Source organism: Corylus avellana, chromosome ca5 (genome assembly GCF_901000735.1).
Source record: "Corylus avellana chromosome ca5, CavTom2PMs-1.0".
Classification (NCBI taxonomy): domain Eukaryota; kingdom Viridiplantae; phylum Streptophyta; class Magnoliopsida; order Fagales; family Betulaceae; genus Corylus; species Corylus avellana.
The window spans coordinates 29,290,516-29,303,811 of record NC_081545.1 but is presented as its reverse complement, the minus strand read 5'-3'; the positions used below and the strand labels follow the sequence as shown (position 1 = coordinate 29,303,811).

Sequence of the window (13,296 nt, the reverse complement as noted above, 5' to 3'; positions counted from 1 at the left end):
GTTTAGTTATGTTACTATTCCCTCAGTTCAATAGTGTAGAGTAAAATTAGCAATTATCGACACAATTTATAAATTTAAGAATTAGTAAATTAGGATTGAAGTGTCCAACCCATTTAATTAAATAGGCCAAATTAAAATTGACTTATATAATTTCATATTTACGCTTTGATACACGAATACCAATGGTCACCCCTAATGTCTGGATATTTGCATCGTTGCTTCTAGCTAAAATTTCAAAACGATTAGGGTCAACTAGGTCCATTTGGTTCATTCCACTAGCAAAACTAATACCCAACTAAGAGCCTGAGAGATTGACTGATATCTACAAACCACATATATATATAATTTTTTTTTTTTTGATTTGGCATTGAGTATTCGAAGCTTCGCTCCTACTAATCCTGAGGATGCCCTCGGCAAACAGTTTCCCATAAGTGCACCTCGGTTAATTCATGGGGCAAACCCCAAGTCCGATAGTCACAAGAAGCAGTTTGCACTTAGTGAGTTTCAAACCTAAGACCTTGAAAAGCATACTCAAAGTTCCAAGCTGTCTAACCACTAAGCCAACCCCTTAGGGTTAGTTCAACATAAATAAAAATAAGAGGGATCAGTTTTCCCAATTCATTCGAGAGTTTAAATGTCTAATGAAGCACACGCAATCAGAAAACAGGATTATATACATTTTGCTACATCTCCATTTTGGAGAAAAATATGTAATCCATTCCAATATATGCCCCACAAGTCTTGACATAAGATTTTATTAAAAATCAAGTACATGGGTTTCCGAGAATTATATGCTACCAATCAATCCGTGCTGGACCGAGCGAGAGCCCGAATGGGGGGGGGCGAGAACATCTTGATTGAAATTGAGAAGAAATATCAACCGACAAAACTTTCATTGCAGCCCAAAAATCCCTCATCGCTAACTTCTACCATTCCCTAGTCAAGGGCATAAAAGAAACTAACAACCAACAAGATTTACATGCAAAGAAGACAATCCAACACACATCAAAGTTTGAATGACTGAAGGAGCAATCAGGCAGGCATCACATGACCTTCTTGGATCCATCATCCAAGGGGTCACGAAGAGTGCCAAAGATCCAATCCATGCATATTGTATAATGGCCATAGTTGTGACGATAAGTAGTATGATGGATGGTGTGGTAGCCAGCACCCATTACGGGCCATAAGTTGGAATGGATGCAGTCATGAATGTTTGCAGTCCATATAGCCTCAAGGAATAGCAGCACAATGTGTGTCGTGAAATGCGTCGGCACAAGAAAGAGTGCTGCCACATGTGGTACAGCCTGCAATATCCCATCAAGGGGGTGAAAAGCCAAACCTGACAAGAAACATAAATCATACTCATTAGTTCATTTAGTTATAATAAATAGAAATTTAACTTATCCATAGCATAGAAAATTTAAGTGAGACTATTTCTTGAAAAAGAGAACCAATTAGTAATTTCAAATTAGAAATACAGCCATGCTCTAAACGGAAACACCGTCAGTCGCTCAAAAGCTTGCAAATAAGATGATCTACATATGATAGATGGTGTGAAAAGAAAATAACGTTTCAAGAATGGGACCCCAAGAAAACTAGAGAGGAAATGATTTTTCAACAAGATTGTATCATATAGCAGAATTTACAATATAGCCTAAAAGAAAAAGAAGAAGAAAATCCCATCATGGCTAGAATATGTTAACCATCTTTCAACTAAATAATACTCTACCATTAAATCCTACCTCACTTTGTAGAACAGTGTATATAGTTCTCTACTACTGTTCTCTTGTTAGATATGTAGCAAATAAGAAAATCCCAAACCATAATCAAACTCCAATACGAACACATTTGTAAAGATAAGGTCCTTTTCTAGGTCAAATGAAAGTTCAATCAAGGATGCTTAGAAAGGACTAAGGACATTCGCTTTTTATTTTCTTTCTTTTTCGTGGGATGTTTGTATCAGAAAAAGGGTGGAGTCCACACAAGTTATAGACCATAAATATCATTAACCATTGAAAATAACCAAGAATAACTGCAAATGCATATTAAAATGACCCAACTACTTAAAAAGATATTGTAGATTCCGTTTAACATTATGATTTGTCCTTGATAAGTTAAAAGACCAAAATGAAAAAAGAACCGGCTATGGTCAACTATAGTCCACCTTCACTAACTTGGCTTCACTTTCTTTCATAAAATTCTTCATAATGGAGGGTTTCAGTATAATTATAGCTGATGTACCACCTAGAACAGAAAACTATGAAGCACAAGACAACTAATGTATGTTCTTTTCTAACCCTGAAAGTCTGATAACCGTGCGCCCGGCAATTTAAATTTTTTTTACCTGCAAAGGTCCTGTGCTAATAAACAATCAGCAGAATGTTTTTCTTCCTTTCATAAGGAATAGTATTAATTCCCTGCAATTCATTTTAGTCTGGATAACTTTGCTAGAAATGTGCAAGACTCCTAACAACAATTAAGTGTGCACATACACCTTCAAGTTAATTTCATATTTCAGTTAGGGTTTACCAAATCCGTTTTAAATTGGGTGTATCTCTTTCTTCTATGGCTAAAACCAAAGATGGAAACTAGTGTGAAGAAGGGTTTCCGTGGAAAAGCCAAGTGCAGCAGCACCTAGCCATGCTCAACTGGAGCTTTGAGCTGGCCAGAAGAGGATGCAACTTGAATGAGTCAAGCTGAAACAGCCATATTCTCAGCTTGGCTCAACTTAGCTTAGCTTTCTTAGAGCCCAAGCCATACTGGAACACTACAAATCAGAATTCATATCAAACCAAATGCTGCACTTGTCTTTAGTAAAAAAAAAAAAAAAATACTTGTTCTCCACCCAAATCTTGATCACGTGGAAAATATAAGGACAGTGCAGGTAATTTAATCAACACCGTACAAAATTTCAGGCTCTAAGAGAACGCCTCTCCTGATTCCCCCACATTTAGGTAACCCCACCCCCCCTTTTACCTTCTCCACAAGTAAAAAGAGCAAGATATTATGAAAGTCGGTCTAAGAGAAACATGGAAAAGGGGAAACCAATGTGTTGTACTATGTATAAACCAAGAATACAATAACAACATCAAGTAACTGGTATGAGAACTACCATGAAAGCTTGTAAGTCCAATGCTACACAAATACGTTTATTGAAGGAATCATATCCTCCTCATTATCATCTAATTGCAAATAGAGGCTGTTCAAGCCACCAAAATTCCTAGGATTCAGTTTTCACTCCCTCCAGCAAAAGTAGCAATTGGGCCAGCCATAAGGTTATAGCATGTTCTGCCTGCAAATGTAAACTAAATTCTAGCAACACAGTTAAACAATTCAAACAAAACAATAATAAAACCAGAGCCAAGAAGGAAGACGACTTTATAAATTAGATGGCAAAAGTTTGATGTGGTTCTACAGGTTAGTGCAGTCTACTTCTCATCCTCGTGCTCTATATGTTTGTGTTGGAAATCTTGTAGAGAAACATATAATGAGCAAAAGGTTTTGGTGGGACGGAAAATTTACATCAGAGAGAGGCTTTTGGTGATGGGATGTTTATAGCCATGGTTGAATCAAACAAATGAGACTGAATGAGGATTTTATTTAGAGAATAAGAGGATATGGTTTGACTTGGCATAGATACACACATGGTGCCATATCCCAAGATCTAATTATTTTTCCCGTGTAAGCACCATGTTCTGTACAATGATTGTGGCCATGCAACAGCGACTGTTTTGCCATAAAAGCCAGAGTTATTTGCAGCATTGTTACTACTAGTATAGCTAGCTATTGGACAAGTTTTCACGTTTTCATCCAAATAGAGAGTTATGTGCACAAAGTGAATACTTTAAAGCTTTTGCCCTAGAAAACATTCCACTGAAATTTTCTTCAGCAAGAAGAAATACAGCCAAGGAATCCCTGTGAACATTCTTTTCACAGTCAGCAGTTCCAGTGGCACCTCGTTCTGATCTTTAGATTATTTCTAGTGTTAGATATTACAGACATGATACTCCAACATAAAAGTGTAACACCTAAGTCAACGTATATAAATCTAAAAAGGCAAAAGATTATGCATACAAACATCCAAAATCCAAAAAGCTTCAACTTGTGATAAAACCATGGAAATTGAATTCAGTAGATTGAGAACTTACCAGCAAATGGAGAAAGAGTATTCTGTTTGTTGTAGACGTGATGGGTAGCATGAAGATATTTATACAGAGGCTTTATGTCGTGCAGCTCTCTATGCATCCAATAGATTCCAAATTCCACGATTACAAGATAAGTGGCTAAATAAACAAGGTAGGCAAGCATACCTATATCGCTTATTCTCGAAAAGCATTTTGTCCAGCCATTTTCAACCATGTACTCAGAGAGTGAAGGTAGAGCAGTGTACCATGGCATAGCCTTCATGGTAACAAATATTTGCAAGAGCATGGCTTTTTTAGATGGAATGGCGTCTGCAACAACAGTATGCAATATTTCCGAAAAAGAGGTTAACATGGGCCCAGATGAAAAACATTTTATAATATAAAATACAACTATTGCAGCCTGAAGTTTCATGAATTACCCAGCCAATTAGTTAAATTACAAACCCATATATAAGAGATTCAAGCCATGGCTGTTTCACTAATTAAAACTCAATGTGTCAACAACTATCTATAGTTCCTCAAGTTTGGACAAGTTATGCAACACAAGGGAATCTACAAGGGAAAAAATAATAATAATAAAAAAAAAAAAAAGGAGAGAGAGAGAGAGAGATAGAGAGAGAGAGAAAGAAGGTCAACATGTGCTGCTTACCTACGTTTAAGCTGAGATGTAGCAATTTTTTTGGATGGGGAGTGAGAGACAAAATGATAGGGGAAAGGGAGTGAGCCCACTACCCCTTCCCCAAGTTTGGAAAAAAAATTTCCCCAGTCAGAAGTGGAAGGGAGAGGATTCAAGGGGAGTTGGAGGGGTACAACACCCCCTTAAAAGTCTCACTTTTCAATTCCCTCAAATTGGGAAAACTTGAACAGAGAGGATACGAACTTCTATGAATTTTTCAGTACCTTCCTTTACGCTTAGCAATTTACTACAACTATCAATGGTAGGCAGTGACTTATCTCTTTATAATTGTCAACGTACATGATATCTTATCGTTTCCTCTCCGTTCCACTCTGCAACAAACAAGGGGAGAGATACCTACTCCCATCTCCCTCCTACTTTTAAGTAAAAGATCCAAACAAAGGAAAAGGATAACTGTTCCCTCTCCTCTCCACTCCCTCCTCTCATTATCCTCTCTTTTCCTCTCCTTCAAAACCCCCAAGCATATTAGTAGAAATAATATTATGTCACACCATATGGCTATTAACTCAATTTGTGATTTCTGGATAGACGAAATATCCACATACAAAAAATAACAACTTAAAAGATATTCAGCACATCACGTTATAACAAGCCCTCAAACTTCAGTCATAAAGTGTGAAAGTTTTCAGCATATAGTCTCATAAAAACTACAAATGTTCCACATACTTACAAGACATGAAAGTCTATAGGTCTTCATAGGGAAGAGGGAAGTAAAGGTCTCATTTTCTAGCTTTAAAATTACAATTGTTCTATTCAACCTTAAGCCAATCAGCTTAGGAAGAGAAAATTGAAAATCTGTGGATGAGAAAGCTGAAAATCTGACGGCACCAAAATAACTCTTGTACATTCTACCCCTTGCATATGTACCAGCCTAAGAGCATCCCCAATGACTAATCTAAATTTCTATCTAAAATATTAACACGATTTCAAATATTGAGAACAATGCAAAAACCAATTTAAAGAAAGATCATTTAAGAGGAAAAGAATATTCAGATTGACCAAAACCCGACTGGTATCAAGCATAAAAACTTCAACAGAAACTATTAGGGTGAAATTTAATCCCAAAAGAAAAGATTAACATATTTGAAATATAAGGAACTCGGAAAAAAAAAAAAAACCCTCAAAGAAATGGCATTCATAATCTCATGTTCACTCATCATTAAGAAAAATAAAAACATATTAAGAATTGACAACCAAGCATAACCCCATCATACACAAGTGAACTAATCCAAACCAAGCAACCACAACTCAAAACCCACAAAAACAAACAACATTACCGAAAACTAAACCCAAACAAAATCAAAATCACAGACTAGAGAATTACATACCTTCGGGAACATAGACGTTGCGCTTCCAGTAATAAATGTAGAAGCACCAGAGGAAGCCAGAGAGGAAGTAGATAAGGGTCCCGCCAAGGTAGTTTCGCAACCACGTCTGCAGAAAGTGGGGCAAGGGCTCCCATACCCTGCTTGGCAGGAGGCTCCCCAGCACAATGCGGTTGTAGAAGGTGGTCTCGTCCACGAACAGTCCCAGATATGTACTACCGTGGTCTTCCATGCTTGCTGGAGGGTGCGGGGATTGCCGGTCGGGTTCCAGAGACAGCTCGACGGAGAATCTGGCCGGCGATTTGGGTCGGAGAGAGAGAAAACAGACCACAGCGAGTCTGAGCTGGATACGAAACAGGGCTCCTGATTAGTGAAATATGACACAGAAAAAACAGAACTGGGCCAGGCAGTATCTAAAGAATTTCGTCCCCGGGCTTTTATACGCTGTGCGGGGGACCATCGGTTCATTGTGCATCTGCTTTTCCTACCTACATTTATTTAGTTGGTTGAGTTTTACACCATCCGATAGAAACTGATGCCTAAGCTAAGAATACCAAAAAATATTGAAAAATGATCAGTTTCTTTGTTCATATTTTTCTCGTATTTACTTACAAATTCAATAAATTAACCGTTAAATTTGTGGGATCTATCGTTAATTTATGTGGGGTCTATATAAGTTTACAAATCTAATGATTGATTTATAAGATAATATGGGAGAAATATAGATAAATTATTTACACCAATTATTTCTCAAAAATAATATTAATATTTTCACGCTAAATAATTTTATTTCTCTTTACAAAATACCTCATAAACAAAATAATTATCAACAAAACCACCAAAACCACCGTTTTGGTTAGTTTTAAAAACTCTCGTGTCAGAGGGTCAGAGGTGGGTGGAAGGTTTGATGGTGAGTAGTGGACGTTAACTTAAAATGAATGAAAAAGTCTATAGTATTGATTTGAATTAAAAATATGATATTTTCATTTCTATTGTATTTGGTGTTATCATCTAATGTATTAATTTCTATTGAATGTTATAAATTGAGGTTTTATAGTATATGTGATAGAAATAACTGTCATTAATAATATGGGAATTGGGAAGTACTTTTCTAGTAGCCCCAAAAAATTGCTTTCTTTCAATTTTAGCCCTTCCTTACAATTTTAATAGCTACTTGGGCTATAAGCTGGAAAAGGACGAAATAAGACCCAAAATTTAAGGAACTTGCCTGTCGGGGGTTGTTTATATCACTGCACAATGAACATATTTGAGATCCGACTTTTATGCTGTAGTAAAAATTATTGCATAGCAGCGGTTGTCCAAAATCGAAACGATTTGAGCACTATAAAATAAGTTTTTTTTTTAAAATAATAAATAAATCATTAAAAATTATAAATTATAAAAAATTAATAATTAAAAAACTAAACATATTAAAAAGTTAAAACAGAAAAGTATAAAAGTAAAAACAAAACAAAAGTGCGGCTCCGCCAAAATGGGATGGTTGGCCAAAGGGGTGGCTAGAACCACCTCCCATGGCTTGTCTGGGGGTGGAAGAACCACTCTCATGGCTAGACTACCCCCAAAAAGGCCAAAAGAGAAATAAAAAAAAATAAATAAATTGGGTTTGGTTTATGGGGGTGGCCAAGCCACCACATGGCCTTTGGAGGTGGTCCGGCCACACCCCCCAATTTTTTTTTTTTTTTTTTTTTTTTTGGCTTTAGTGCAACTCAAGGCCTTCCACCCTAGACGGTCATGGGAGGTGGCTCCAACCCCTTTGTTTTTTTTTCTCTACTTTTTTGTTTTAGCTTTTAATTATTATTTTATATAATTTTTAATTTTTAATAAATTGTTTAATATTTTTTTTAAAACCCTACTTTTTCACTACCCAAAACAGTACAACCGCAGCTGTTCGGTAGTTTTCACTACTTCACAGAAGCCGGATCATATACTTCATAGTCAGGATTTAAGGTTAATATATTTAATGGTATACATAATTTTATATTATTTAATTTTAAAAAAAGATGTGATAACATTATTTTTTAAACGAAAATCTGAGGATTTCATTGATTAAAGATTATGAGCAAAAAGCTGTTACAGCTCAAAATCATAGCCACATTCTTACAATCATGTATTATCTAAGATGTAATAACATTAACTTTACGAAGAAAATACTATTTTATTTCATTTGAAACGAAAGAATCTTACTCCTTGAGCAAAATGGACATTTATCATAAAACTTAATGGCTTTTCATCTTACAATGCTAGTATTTGATGGACGGATAATATTTCCAATGATTTTTAGATTGCAAGTGATGTGTTTAACTGTTATGCCAATAAATATCTTGAATGATTTTTTTGATTGCATCAAATTTTTGCTTAATAATACATTTGTGGTCTTTTAGGGTAGTTTGACCACCCTTAAAATCTACCGTTAGGGTGGCTGAACCACCTATATTACCAAATCAATTTTTTTCTTTCTTTTTCTTTAATTTTTTTTTTAAAAAAAAAAAAAAAAAAAAATTAGTTAAGAATACATTTAAAATTTCATTTAAAAAAAAAAAAAAACTCTTATAGAAAAAAGGGCAAGAATTTGTCAAAATAGATCATCTTATCGATAAGTATGAAACTATTCCATTCAATCTATCATCACACAATAATTTTCTAAGAATGTCACTCTGGTTCCATAAAAAAAGAAAATACTAATTTAGGCATCAGAGTATTCTCTCTTGAGTACACTTGTATTTGTATACGGTATAACGAAAGTAATAGAACAACGAGTTCATGTTAATCAACCCACTTGAAATGGAATTACAGAGCTACATTATTTTGAGTTTAATTACACAAACATTAATTAACATCATCCAATGATCTATGGATCAAAACCAAGCAACAAAGGATAAACCCGCAATAAAGGCTCCAACGCACTGGGTAGAAACTTTCTTGCAAACAAGAAACACATTGATGTAGCATTTCCATTGTTCAAACATCTTGATCCAAATCGAATCTGATTAAGAAACTCATCCGTGATATCACCCCATCCAAATTTCGCAGGATGAGGGCCGCCCCTCGACCAATCAACCCACGTGATACTCCTTTTCGAATTCAACTCCGGGAACCGGATGTTCACGAGCGTAGGAAAATAATGTTCGTCGAGGTAACATGGAGGGAGACAATGGCGGAGAAAAACAGGGTAGTATTTGCTGTCGGACACAATGTGGATGGCAAGCTCACGGTGCACTTCAAACCACTGAGACCCTTTTCGCCAATTTGTGATGTTTATTATGGGAAACATTTTGGGGTTGTATCGGCCACGACCCGGCTTTCTCGGGTCGTCGAAGCAGCCCAGGAAGCTCTGTTTTGAGTCCATGAGATGGCTGTAAATGGCTTTGAAGTTGAATAATGGGATGCAGGATTCTGAGAGCAATACAAATCTTTGATTGGAGAAGTCCAGCAGGGCGTTTGCTAACAGGCGTCTCTCCGCGTCGATCATTGTGGATGTGCCCCAATAGACTGCCTGAAACAAGAAAAATGATGCACTTGAGAAAAATGGTGTAATATCTTGCTGTCCGAATTAGGCCGGCAATTCGTGTTGGCGTGTCGAGCTGGCTCACGGGTTAACCCGATATGACAAATTTGATATTTTGAAGAAACCGTACCTGGCTGGGGATTCTTCTACCATGGAAGACAGAATCTTCAGGCGTGGAATCATTGAAAGAAGGATGTGCGTGCACGTATATGGAGTAAAAGCCTTGATGCCCTTTGAAGAACTTCTCCCACAAGGGAGCCAATGGCAGAGGCCCTTTTGTCAAGAACATGAAAGCTACCTTTGGGACGCCATGGACTACTTCAGGAACCATTAATGATGCTCGCCGGAGCAACTCCTTGTCAGTCATATTATGAGCAAGGAGCTCCTGCTCTTCCAGTGGTGGCAATGAAATCGGCGGTGGTGGAGGCGGGATTAACGGTTGTGGTAACGATGAGGTTAGTGGAGAAGTAGAAAATGAGGTGGCTAGTGAAGTAAATGAGAAGCTTTTAAGGTACAAACATGTTAGGAATCCGAGCGGCAAAACAATGACAAAGATGAAGAGATGGAAGACATGGTTGGATTGTAAGTGGAAATTGAAGGGGTTTGAAATTGAAAGTGGAAATTGATGCTGCTGATCGCCATTCCCCATTGTTATCACGCAGAGACAAGAACGAGGGAGAATGATGGAGACTGTTCGTACTCTAAATTGCTAATTAAAAAACCAATTGAAACACTTGAAACTTAAGTAATCGAAGACTTTCTCCTTATTAGTTTATACGATTGCATGTTTTGCAGTTCTGCTTGTAAGGTAGGCTCTCTCTCTCTCTCTCTCTCTCTCTCTCTATATATATATAATGAGGAATTTGTATCAAAAGGAATTTAAGTGCCCCCAGACATTTGAAGACTCTAGTAACTTCTATCGCACCATGTATTTCTAGAGTAATACTCCTCTTTACACTCATTTATCACATCGGTTGGAATAACGTGTTTTAAGTATTGACATAAAAAGTTACTTAAAACACGTCAACGTTAGCCCATGTAAAAAGTAACATTAGAGTTGCTAAAATTATTTGTGATCTGTTAACTAAAAAAAAAAAAAATTGTAGGCATTACCTTCATTTTTATGTGTCAGGATTTTATGCCTTTTTTTTTCTAAGTTATATATATTTTGCATGGAAAGCTGAATGTATAAAGTCAATCAAACTAAAATATTTTATTTTTAAGTAAGAAAGTTAGAAACCATGCACGTTTTTTATATTCTTAATCAAATTCTTATATACTTAATTTCAACTAAAGCACATGGTAAAGACAAAAAAAAATTAAGGAAGAAACGGCTGGAGCCATGAGGGATGATAATCTAGTTGTGCAACTTGCCCCCCTTAACTACAAATTTAAGGGTCTAATTGCCGAACGTGCTCTTGAGCGTTGGTCTTCGCTTAATAATATATATATATACTGACTAGACTAAGGAAATAGTATATAAAAATCTTTGCTAATATTTAGGGAGGAAACTGAATTTGTACTCTTTGGAAGGCATGGCGTTTTTAAATATTTACAAATTCTGGTCAACAATTTGAAGAAAATAAGTAGTTGGACAACAAGTCGATCTATAAATGTATATGATAAGCCTAAATTAAAGCTGATTCATTTGAATTTTGAAAATAAATCTTCGTTGGTTTTGATGCAAAGCATGGTAAATATATGGTGGATGCCAACTAATTTAATGGATTCAATTTTTTTTTTTTTTTTTAATTCTTTTTAGAGTAAAGTCCACTTAACCCCCTCAAACTATCATCCCAATAACAATTTATTCCTCAAACTATCAATTACGACAATTTACCCCATAAACTACCAAAACAATGACAATGACAATGTACCCCATTTCCTAGCAAAATAATGAAATTACCCCTATAAAATTTTCAATAAGACAAAAATACCCTTAAAATTTTGAAAAAAAAAATAGTATTTTTGTTTTTATTTTAGTAAGGGTAATTTCGTCATTTTGTTAAAATTAGGGATACATTGTCATTGTTTTGGTAGCTTTAAGAGTAAATTGTCGCAATTGATAGTTGGGGGTAAATTGTCATTAGGGTGGTAATTTAAGGGGGTTAAGTGGATTTATCCAAAATATTTTTATTGTCATAACAAGAGATTTAAGCTTGACTTGTACTAATTAAGATAATAAAGACTACAAAAATAAAAGAGAGATATCATGCTAACGAGGGTTTTCCTCCACGTAAATTTCAAAGTCGAGCCTTTCGTAATTAGTTGGTTTTGGCCTGGGCTTCTTCAGGATAAAATGGTAAACTCAGCTAGGCAAATAAATATTAAAAAAAAAAAAAAAAGGTAGAATAATACTTCATGGGATGAATTCCACGTAAATATTTGTAAAATTACGGTTTTAAAATAAAGTGATTATATAATTTTTTTGGTTTAACGGCACTAGAAATGTAAAACACCATTTTTTTTTTTTTTTTTTTAATTTCATTTGGTTATTGTGGCACTACTAATTAATCTTTGGATTAGTCTTGGATTAATCCAAAACAAAATAAAATAAAAGTTTGATGTAGACCGTTCCTCAAAACTCACCAATTCAATTGATACTTTGCCCAAATTCCAACAAGGACAAAGTCAAGTTTACAAGACGTAAACGACGGGAGGACAAAGTCAAGTTTACAAGACGTAAACGACGGGAGGCCATTGCTTTGAATTGCTCATAAAAAAATAAAATAAATAAAATCCAATCACAGCTGGATATATTAACTAAAGAAGCTAAATTAAATGGTTCAACAACCATTTTATTCAAAGATACATCATTTGGTTTATATTTGGCTGTTGATTTTGGTCCTACTTTTGGTGCATTAAAGTTTTCTAATCTCAAGTTTTGTAACTTTTCTCGGTATTGAATACGCTGGTAAATTTTTATAAAAATAAATAATTACGTTATTATTGTAAAATTTGTTGAAGTAGATTTTTGCACGGTCGGAATGGATAATGGGTTGCTTGCAAAATAAGGAGAAAGTCATGGAAAAAAGGCCACCTCTTGGGGACTAAAACTAAAGAACCTCCAATGTTTAAGCCATTAAAGTTGTTTAAGAAATAAATGAAGTGGAGAGAGATTATGGAATAGAATGTCAATTCTGTCTTCTAGAGAGGGAGATCCTTTTAAGGTGAGACTCTTTGAAGGTGGTCCTGAATCCTGATGAAGTGCTTAATTGTTTGTCACTAGGGGTGCGTATCGGTTCGGTCGGTGTCTGTAGGGGTATTTTCACTTACCGATTCGTAAACTTCAGTTTAAGTCAATTAATTTATCGACTTCATACTCACAAGGAATAGTTTCGACTTTTCAGTTAATCGGTTAGTTGATTGAATTGGTTAATTTTCAGTTACAAACTTTTATGTTCAAATTTATCAATTTCCACGTAACTAGAGAATGAGTAAAGCATATGTTTTATAAATGAAAAGAAAAAGAAAATTCATGCAACTTAGACCAAAATAACAACCACAAATCAGGTGGACAAACACATTAAGGAAAGTTATCAGATAAAATTCAAAATTCACTTCAAAAATCGGCTAAGTCAGTTAATTGTCAGTTACTGCCTA

General features: G+C 35.5%; 2 protein-coding genes across 2 annotated transcripts; both read right to left on the bottom strand.

Moving 5' to 3' along the window:
- Positions 1 to 614: 614 nt before the first annotated feature.
- Positions 615 to 6,545, bottom strand: LOC132180416 (delta(7)-sterol-C5(6)-desaturase-like). The gene is made up of 3 exons (XM_059593225.1): positions 6,171 to 6,545; positions 4,149 to 4,454; positions 615 to 1,339 (listed from the first exon to the last, which is right to left on the bottom strand). Exons 1-3 carry the CDS (start codon positions 6,397 to 6,399, stop codon positions 1,044 to 1,046), a joined length of 831 nt encoding a protein of 276 aa, XP_059449208.1. The 5' UTR covers positions 6,400 to 6,545; the 3' UTR covers positions 615 to 1,043.
- Positions 6,546 to 9,036: 2,491 nt separating this feature from the next.
- On the bottom strand, positions 9,037 to 10,342 carry LOC132182094 (glycosyltransferase BC10). Its single transcript, XM_059595298.1, has 2 exons — positions 9,824 to 10,342; positions 9,037 to 9,681 (listed from the first exon to the last, which is right to left on the bottom strand). The coding sequence occupies exons 1-2, from the start codon at positions 10,340 to 10,342 to the stop codon at positions 9,037 to 9,039; spliced, it is 1,164 nt and encodes a 387-aa protein (XP_059451281.1).
- Positions 10,343 to 13,296: the final 2,954 nt, after the last annotated feature.

What these genes read in the sequence shown, in the direction of transcription:
- LOC132180416 (XM_059593225.1), bottom strand. Translation starts at nt 6,399, where the DNA reads ATGGAAGACCACGGTAGTACATATCTGGGACTGTTCGTGGACGAGACC. An exon ending in CAACGTCTATGTTCCCGAAG is followed by an intron (nt 4,455 to 6,170) that starts GTATGTAATTCT and finishes CTGTTGTTGCAG; the next exon opens with ACGCCATTCCATCTAAAAAA. An exon ending in TACTCTTTCTCCATTTGCTG is followed by an intron (nt 1,340 to 4,148) that starts GTAAGTTCTCAA and finishes GTTTCTTGTCAG; the next exon opens with GTTTGGCTTTTCACCCCCTT.
- LOC132182094 (XM_059595298.1), bottom strand. Translation starts at nt 10,342, where the DNA reads ATGGGGAATGGCGATCAGCAGCATCAATTTCCACTTTCAATTTCAAAC. An exon ending in GTAGAAGAATCCCCAGCCAG is followed by an intron (nt 9,682 to 9,823) that starts GTACGGTTTCTT and finishes TTCTTGTTTCAG; the next exon opens with GCAGTCTATTGGGGCACATC.